The sequence below is a fragment of the Habropoda laboriosa genome, unplaced genomic scaffold (genome assembly GCF_001263275.1).
Source record: "Habropoda laboriosa isolate 0110345459 unplaced genomic scaffold, ASM126327v1 scaffold92, whole genome shotgun sequence".
Lineage (NCBI taxonomy): Eukaryota > Metazoa > Arthropoda > Insecta > Hymenoptera > Apidae > Habropoda > Habropoda laboriosa.
In genome coordinates this window covers 2,527,798-2,537,106 of record NW_017100268.1, presented here as the reverse complement: position 1 = coordinate 2,537,106, position 9,309 = coordinate 2,527,798, and the positions used below count along the sequence as shown (strand labels likewise).

Below are 9,309 nucleotides of genomic sequence, written 5' to 3'. Positions count from 1 at the left end.
CAATTGCATTTTTTTTTTTTTTAAGGTTACATATTTTACATTTTATATATAATTTATGTACGTTTTCAGTCCCAGTTTTGCATTCATTAAAAAATTAGTAAAAAAATGGAAATTATTATTCAAAATATTGTGAAAGTTCTTGAAGTTTACATAAAAGGATAGTCTTAAACAATATGGCGAAATTATATGGATGATTGCAAAAGATATATTGACATAAGACTATCGTTTCTTTTTTATTATATCTTTGTTAACACTGTTAAAAAACTGTACAAAAATGCATCAAAATTGTTGTATTAAACGATATTGATGTAGAGTAGGCCAGTGCAACTTCTGCAATAACGTTCACACGTTTTCACCGCGTTAGAACAATTAACAATTAAAAACAAGTGTCAATATTTTTAGAAGTTACTCTTAAAAGTTGATATTCCTCTTAAGTAGCAAGGCATCTTCATTCGTGTAAATCGTCATCCACGGTAACCCCGTTGCCTTCTTCCTCCTTTTCTTACTAATTCTCCTATTTGATTTCATACATTATTTATTTATTATATCTTTAATGTACACGTAATCAACTCTGTATCTTATTTGTCCTTTGGTTTATCTTTTAGTTGGCAGAAAACTTTCTGAATCAGAAAATACTTCGTTCCGTCCCAAGAAACGACTGTACAAAGAGGAAATAGCCTTTTTATCCTACGATAAAAATTGAATATCATTCAAAATTCACTATCTACCTATTTATTCGAGGAATTCCCGGAATTACCATCGTCTCGTGTCATCCTTTATATAGACTTCAGCGAAAGGTCATACAAAAAAGAGGCTACACAGATATTACATGGCCCCTTAATTTTAGAATATTTCGCATGTTCATCCACTTGTGGGCATATACGAACGACTCTGAACAATCACATATCGTATTAATGCGACATTGGCACAGACACCTAGTAGTTACTTTTAAATCTATCCTGCCTCTCTTTTATGGTCCCCGATCAGTCTAACTTCTTGCAATTAAACGCTACTTTCGCCTCGGCCAACCAGCGTGATCGGATACACGTATTTCTTGCGTTTTGCGTTGAAGAAAGGTGAACTATGTTGTCCGTGCGTAGGTGTAGGTGATAATCCACGTAATAGGGGAAGCGAAGCATCAGCGGGCGTTCCTGTCGCGTCGAATTTCTTCTTCCACTCTGCTCCTAAGTCTGTGGCTGGTGCCATCAGGCCTAAACATTCTGGAGAACTTCTCACACTGAGGAACACGTCGTTACTGCTATCGCGTTGTCCAGAGGAATCCTAGAAATACGTCTTATATTTTACTTCATATATCACATTGTTCTTGAACGTTTTCGTAAACTCTTGCAAATCAGTGTAACACGTGAAACATCGTGTTTCAAATAATTTTACCTTCGCTTCGTAAAAATCTAGACTGGATCTGTTCGTTCCTGGTTCCTCCAGTGGGAACTCCGATTGTATCTGATTCGACGCGTGAGACGTTCCAGAGGAATGAGTAGATGTGTGCGACGAGGAGTTTTCGGACAAATCGTCCCTACAGCAGGCAGCTGTGCACACTCTTTGCTCTCTGTAGCATTCCATTCAAATTACACACGATTATTTCACTTCAATCTTTTACTCTTTCTAACATGATGTTATCGAAGCGAGAGAATTTATCAGACAGTAGGAGTTGACACAGTTGAATTCATATCGCGGGGGTAAGTGTTCATGTCACGGGTATCGGGTGGAAAGGAAATATCGGCGAGCATTGAATAGCTGCTTGGAATGCAAGTGGAGATTTTCAGATGACTGAAGTGCGTGTCAGGAGTGCGCGGTATGTGTGTCAATTTAAAGAGCGCAGCGGGTAAAGAAGCAGCTATTGAGAGCCAGTTTTATTGAAAGGGTCGTAGAGAAACAGTTGTACAAAGAAAATCGTACTCTTGGTAGAATGCACCAGAAAGAGGAGAAAGGAGTTGTTTTACAAAGAGTTTCGTTTACCTTTTAGTATTGCACGGATGTTAGATTGGAGACATAATTAAAACTCAATAATCTCTACTCCATCTAACACTTGAACTCTCACCTCAAAAATGATTTACAAAAAAAATCAATTTTATTTCATTAGTTTTCAAATTTTTGTAACTTGTATCAAAAAATATTGGTCACACCTGTACACTGAAATGAAAATCACCGCTCTAGGCTAAACATTCAGACGTCTATCTCTCTGGACCAAACACTCTATCTTTCAGGTCTAAACATTCGTATCGTTACTGCTTAATGATAACTGATTATTAAGAATTCGTCGTTCGCGATACGTGCAGATAATAATCGTAGTTGGACGGAAAAATCGAATACCTTCTGACAAGGACGGAATCCCGTCTTCTCGGTACTGGCGGCGGAAGACCAGCGGTTAAGCTCTTGGCGCTCTCGTAGCTCGCCTCGCTATTTCCGCTGCTTGTGTTACTGCCGTTGTTCCCCTCCCTCAGAAAGTAGTTCTTCGCTGAGAGCATGGCGAAGTGAAGGTTGTTCTTCAAGTCGTCCGCCGCCGTTGACAAGTTTCCCGAGATCTTGGGGGTTCGTCTCATTGGTCTCGGTGGTGGTACCGGCGATGGTGGACTGCTCGACGCTTCCGACAGAGTTTCCGGAGTGGCCAACGGCGCCGCTCGTGAACTGTCTTCCCAATCGCCTCGACGATTCGATCTTTACATCAAAACAACGCTTGAGCTAACTCTCGGGACCAATTAGAAGAAGAAGAAGAAAGAAAAGAAAAAGAAGAAGAAAACTATGATGTATCGTCGATTAGAAGAGGAATGGCGCAAAGGTGTTCCTCTTAAGCTGCGATTTTATTTTCTATCGATGATCTGATCGAGTGCAATGAGTATGTATAATATGTGCGCGGCTGCCGAAGCGGTGAACACTGCGAGTCGTGAAGTAAAGCGAATAATGTGAACGAGAGCGTGACATACGAGGTTCCTTAAACTCGCCGAAACAATCCTTCGATTAACTTTTTACTGTGAAGAGAAATCCACCGAATGAATCGTATTGCGTTTCTTTTTTTTTTTTTTTTTTTTCGTGCGAAGTAATCAAACGAACGAATTAGCAGAGAATGTACAGTATGCGAATAGATCAATTTCCAGGAAACACATGGATATCTCATCGCTCACTCACTTAGGGTACCTCCTTAAAAATAGTCAATCCGAGAGTTTCATATTTTTTTTTGTCTTCTTTTACCCCTAAAAATCCTGATCATATATCTAAATTCATCGTCGTTGACTCGCGACGTCAGACAGTCCTCCGTCACACAGAGATCGCAGTTCGTCATCCCAGACGTAAATGTGCTATTCTTACGATTTACTCTCGTCGGCCCTGGGCGTGTTGAGCAATTCGCTGGCCAGGCTGACGTACTCCCAGGGAATCCCCCTCGAGTCGACGCTCAGCTCGCGTCCAGCTTGGGGGAACTCCGAGGGGCTCTGCAAGGATGTGAAGGACGTTTCCAGGCAGAGTCTGTGAGGCGGCGTTCCAGCCAGGTTACTCGGATGCGTCTTTACAGGGCTGGACGACGACAGCAACGCTCTCATTTCCTGCTCGATCTCCATCTCCTGCACCTCGACGACCTCGCGCGCCTCCGACGCCTCCGTCGACGATGCGTGACCGGAAGCGAGCCTCTGCGGCTTCGCTGGCCCCAGGGTCGTTACAACCTGGCATATCCACACGCGTGTTTCCAATGTAATCGTTTCACGAACCGAGTCCGAGGCGTTATTTCGCGACAATTCCATGTTTCTTTTTTTTTTTTCTTTTTTTCGCGTCGCTAAGAGTCGAGATGGGTGATAAGATTTGTTTTAGAGTTACAGCGACTTGAGAAGCAAAGAATTTTCTTTAATTACTGTAATTAAGGGGACGTTGTTTAACACATTCCGGTGCTGTGTGTAGTTACACTATCGGTACGTGCTATCAGACTGTTATTAAATGAAGAAGTGTTATTTTTCGACTCAATGGCTTAGGAAAAATGTAATTACAGTTAGTCTGAAAAATATTCTGGTACGTTTACACCTTTATAGCTCTGGCAATTTTACGAATTTCGCTGTAATACTTTGCAGATACTTTTTCAGATCAAAAACTATAAGATAATGCATAAACATTGGATATTTTGACCAGTTAAACGGGGATATGTATCCCCTAAAAGGCTTAAGGGACAAATCTTCAAGCAGAGAAGGAGAGGTTAATAGCTTGTTGTTCTTGAATTATCATATTGGGCTGAGAAAAGTGTAATTCATAAACTATGGTCTTGAAGTTGAAATTAGCGTTAAGTTCGTCTTCTTTGCTTCTCCTTTCAATCTGTGTCTTTTATTCAAATTTGTAATACTTAGGAAATCTCTGATTAAACATTATCGCCGAAGTTGCAAATTTACCGATTTGTATCACGCGAGGCAAGGTTCGTGTTCGCATGAACGTTGGTACGTGTGACGAATGATAACACAGTCGTTGACTAAAATGGAAAACGTATGTCGATTTTGAAGATCGCTTTATCGGAAGAATAAAACTGCTCTTACTGAAACATTTTTCTGCTTCGATAAATCCCTCTTCCCTATTCGAAACGTGTATAACTGGCGCTCTTTACACATCTTCAAAGAAATTCTCCGTGAAAGAGAAACCCAGATGAAATACACGAATACGCACACACTATTTATCCGTGTCGCGATCTAACGTTGCGAGCGAACACGAATTTCCAAATTTCCATTTTACGCGGCCTCGAAAATTCTCAACGAAAATGTCCATGGAACGTTCAAAGCGAATAAATGAAGTGTCGGAGGGGAGGGTAAATTGATGAAATATTCAGGAATTACGTGTATTTCAATGCTTTTGTTGCGGACGAATTTTTTGCATGTATGTACGTAGGGTAGAAAAAACAGAGCGAAGAGAAAAGGTGGTAAATTTATGTGATAGTTAATATGTAGATGAACTTTCAACCGATGCAGGGGACATTCCTGCCACGAGGGTAGGTAATTGTATTAGAATGGGAGAAAAAGTACTTGTTTAAATATTCAACGTTTCGTTTATGATACTCTGCATGCTGTTGACGTACGATAGATCACGATAAACTAAACTGTTACATACTGAAAAAGAAAAAAAAAAAGAATCAATTGTACAATGACCAATGTGATGGACTAAATGCGTGGGTGCACATGCATGAACGACTTGGGTGACAAGTATCGTATATACCATATACCATTCGAAAGTGATCGAGATCGAGACTCTGATCTAGATCGCTGATCTACGGCGTTAACGTTACGATACCGCTATTACGTTTCCTTTTGCACATCGTTCAAACGATCTCATATACGAAAGCCAATCTCTACTTGTTGACTTGCAATACGTAGTTTTCCCTCAAGTAACGAAGATAAATGTGTATTTCGAGCGAACGTGTCGATGAAAGGTCGTGGATTGTGATATCTAATAATCGTGATTGTGAGTAATTGCATGCGGTAAAATGCAAAAGGGCAGTTTAAAAATGGTGGCGATTGTCGAAATGTCTGTCTGCTGGAATTCTTTAACATCGTCGATTAATTATCGAATTTTATAAAACATTGATTATTCTACCTTAGAATTGTATATTTATCCAAGGTGTGTTAAAATCTGAGGAAAAATTCGTTAAGATGAACCTACAAATGTGCTACTGTCAAATCTCATTAACGTTTTCTTCGCTCAGCTTGTAACACCTTTAAAGCACAGTATATAGGACATCGTATCTTTATATTCTGTATAAACAACAATATACAACATAGAAATCACATACAACAAACACTCGTTCAACAACAATGAACGTTTCCAAGCAATTGCCAGAAGACAGCCACTTCTTTAGCGACCATTTTCCTACACCAGCGATACCGTTTCATCAAAGACACACACACACACACACACACTGTGCTTTCTATCGTGCAAAATTCTATCAGATCAACTTCTACCAGAGTCGAGAGTGAATCAAAGTGAAATAAAGTGAAATACCGCAGGAGCCGAGGAAAAATTTGAGGAACCAAAAGAGTCGAATTCAGAACTCTGCACCACTGACTTCATTTCAACCGATACACTTTCTCGTCAAATCGGTGAAAAAATACAATATATTTTTTGATGTGAGATAGAATTTTTGTGAGATAAAACGGGTTAAAAATCGCTAATCTACGCTATCGCTCCTCTTCGTTTCCTCGTTGTTATCTGCTCCTTTTAGGATCTCACAATATCTCAGTTTCGAGTGAAACACCAAATTGATCAAGGATAATTTTCTGAACGGTATCACTGGGGAGCAGACTTGCCCGTGAAACACATCCCGGATGAAGCCGAAAGACGTCTATGTACCTTGGGTCGTGGCGAGAAGAGTGTGTGGTGACATAGACGTCGGCGTCGCGGCCGTGCGAGCTCGTCGGTGTACTTTGATGGTGGAGTACGACGTGTCGTTGTTCAGGTGTCCATTGGGTTGCTGCGTCCGTTGCAACCGTTGCACGCGATGCTGCATCTCCGTCTGCAGCTCCGCGATCTCTGCACGCTGACACCTAATCCACACACCACACACCCTCAGCCACACATCCTCTCGTGAGATCACCGGTAAAAATCGGCCGCCACGATTCGAGGTTGACAACGTTCATAACGTGTCTACTCTTTCGTTTTCGATTCGATCGAGGAATACGATATACCTAGTCTAATGCTAGTTGGTAAATCGATTAATTGTTCAGGCTACAGGGACTGGCAGGGGTTTCTATAGAGCGGCGTCGAGTCGATAGAAGAATTTTTACGCGATGCTTGTTTATCAGAACAGGCAGAAAAGCGTGAAAACAAGGGTTCCTCCGGGATTTTGCGATATTTTTTCTGTATTCTTTCTCTTTCTCGTTCGACACGAGACAATTTCTCACACTTTGACACAAACGATGCAATTAACCCTCGGACAGCGAATGTTGGGTCAAATATGACCCGATACCGGCATCTTTTTTGAATGCAAATGAAACCACGTTTGTTTTTTATTTTATCAGGAATTGTATCAACTATGATTAAAATAACGTTTCTGTTTCGAATTTCGGTCGAAACGGGAGATATCTGAAAACTGGGTCAGTTGTGACCCAGCATTCGACGTTCGAAGGTTAATATCGACAACGACTGGCGGTTTTGTATTAAGTTTCGACAGCAACTTTTTTTTTCTATTTCAAAGGATTGATTTGTAGGTAATTATCGATACGTCTATCTTTACGTCTACTCTACAGTTGCTTCGAAACTATAATGTAACAACGTCTACGAATGATTTATTCAACGTCTCTTTACTTACGCTAAATTGACTCTCTTGCAGTTAGAGTTAGACCAAAATCAATTGGTTGCTCGAGGCAAGTGGGAAGACTATATATCGGTTAGTTTGATCGGGTCTATAGGCTGTTTACCTATTCATCGTTGAATATAGAGAGCGGGTGGTGAAAATAGGCTCTGAACAGCTGATTGATTTTGGTGAAATTTCGGAATTATGCGGAAAATTTGTTTTACTCTCATGCAAAGCCGAAAACAGACGAATTTTGCTTGCGGCTGCAACAGATGCTGAAAGATTAGCGTGATCTAGAAATGTGTGAAATTAGGGAGAGACTGTGACACAAAGCGAATATTAATAGGCGTATTAGCGAAACGGTATTCAACGAAACAAATATATAGACACTACCGGCCAAAAGTTTGGAATCACTGAGCATTGCAATTTACACAAAAATTTCCAGAAGAAAGTCAGCGACTTTGAGAATTTTTTATTATTCGAATCAATTGATATGAGATAAATTGATAAACGTAGAATTGAGATATACTTCAAAAAGTGGGAGGTGATTCCAAACTTTTGGCCGGTAGTGTATATATATATACATATAATAGAGTGATACGAACAAAAGTGACAAGTACATTTTCATACTTCTCTTTATGCATGTATTATTTATAGAAGGTTCGTTTTAAATTGAACAACTGATAATTTCGAATAATATAGATAATACATGGTTTACATATCGTCCTACTTGCCTTCAACGTTAACATTTACTTTCAAATAATTCAGGCATAGAATTAGGAAGCGAAATTGTAACAAATAAATAAATAAATAAATAACAACGTTTTCATGATATAAAGTATATTGATCAACGTAGCGTACATCGAAAATTGTACAAAATTAAGTGGTTACAATATGCAAATCAAAACAACCGTTGAAACAATATAAAATTTAAGGTTTCGTTTTTTACTTTGCAAAAAATATACCACAGTGATTTGCATAAAATAATTCAGTTACGTGAATAAATTAATCGTTATTTTCGTGAGAAAAATTTTTCTACGATTAGATAGAAATTTTTCAGTCGTTTTGGATTGCAATTGGACACAAAGTAAAAAACATTAAAACAGAATATAACAGAGGACAAAAATAATTAAAAAAAAAACGAAAGTGTTTTCAGAATTGTTGTGAGAAGCTACAAATATAATTAAGTTGTAAAAGTTACAGTAACTCATGCAGTGTCGAAGAGCATGCGTGTCAGCTATTTGATCATTTTCAGCAACACAAGAAGAAACTAACGAAAAACAAATTGTAACTTCCGATAAAGTAAGAATTTGCTTCTTTTTTTTTTTATTACATCGTACAAATGCAAATTGCTTGGATTTTATGCCCAACGCGGTGAACAGGTATCGAGAAAATGAATTACTCCTTAAATATAAATAAGGATATGGAAAATTAAATAAAAATAATAGTAATACTAAACAGCGATAAAAAAAAAAATACTATACTATTGAAGACAAACTACCACTACAACCATTTCAATAATGGTTTCTCCTAATTCAGTAAATAATCATGTGCAAAAATATTATGCAATATATCAATTGCAATTCACTCTATCATAGACGAAAAGAAGCTTGCAGTTCTTTCATCAGTCGGGCAATAAAATTCGTTAAAAAAGTGTCAGCATCTAACAAATAGGTTTTGTCGGAAAAAGAAAAAAAGAAAAACGTATCTTAGAATTATCTCTCTAAATTCTTTCTCACTGGATCAACTCTTTCCTCGTGAAAATTCACTGTAATCAACGTACGACGTTCCTGTCACTGCTTATATCCACATGGTTCATCCAACAATATGTGTTTCTTACTTAATCAACTACAACTACAAGGATATAAAAGTATAAAATGATAACAGTCATTCATAAAAAAGAAAAATCATTCATCGTCTACTACTTTCACTTAATGGAAGTCATGCCACTACTATCACAGCAGAGAATTATAAAATATGAAATGCAGTTCTAAATGATCTAAGGAGACTCGTCAAATCTACATATTTTCCCAACTTAG

At 38.6% G+C, this 9,309-nt stretch overlaps 1 protein-coding gene across 1 annotated transcript in view; it reads right to left on the bottom strand.

Annotated features, from left to right (window-relative positions):
* Positions 1 to 841: 841 nt before the first annotated feature.
* Positions 842 to 9,309, bottom strand: part of LOC108573445 (sn1-specific diacylglycerol lipase alpha) — a 63,538-nt gene continuing 55,070 nt past the window's right edge. The window contains exons 13-16 of the mRNA XM_017935897.1: positions 3,325 to 3,674; positions 2,332 to 2,676; positions 1,393 to 1,567; positions 842 to 1,281 (exon numbers count right to left, since the gene is read on the bottom strand). Coding sequence (XP_017791386.1) covers positions 1,003 to 1,281; positions 1,393 to 1,567; positions 2,332 to 2,676; positions 3,325 to 3,674 — 1,149 coding nt within the window. The 3' untranslated portion in view covers positions 842 to 1,002. The remainder of the gene's footprint in view (positions 1,282 to 1,392; positions 1,568 to 2,331; positions 2,677 to 3,324; positions 3,675 to 9,309) is intronic.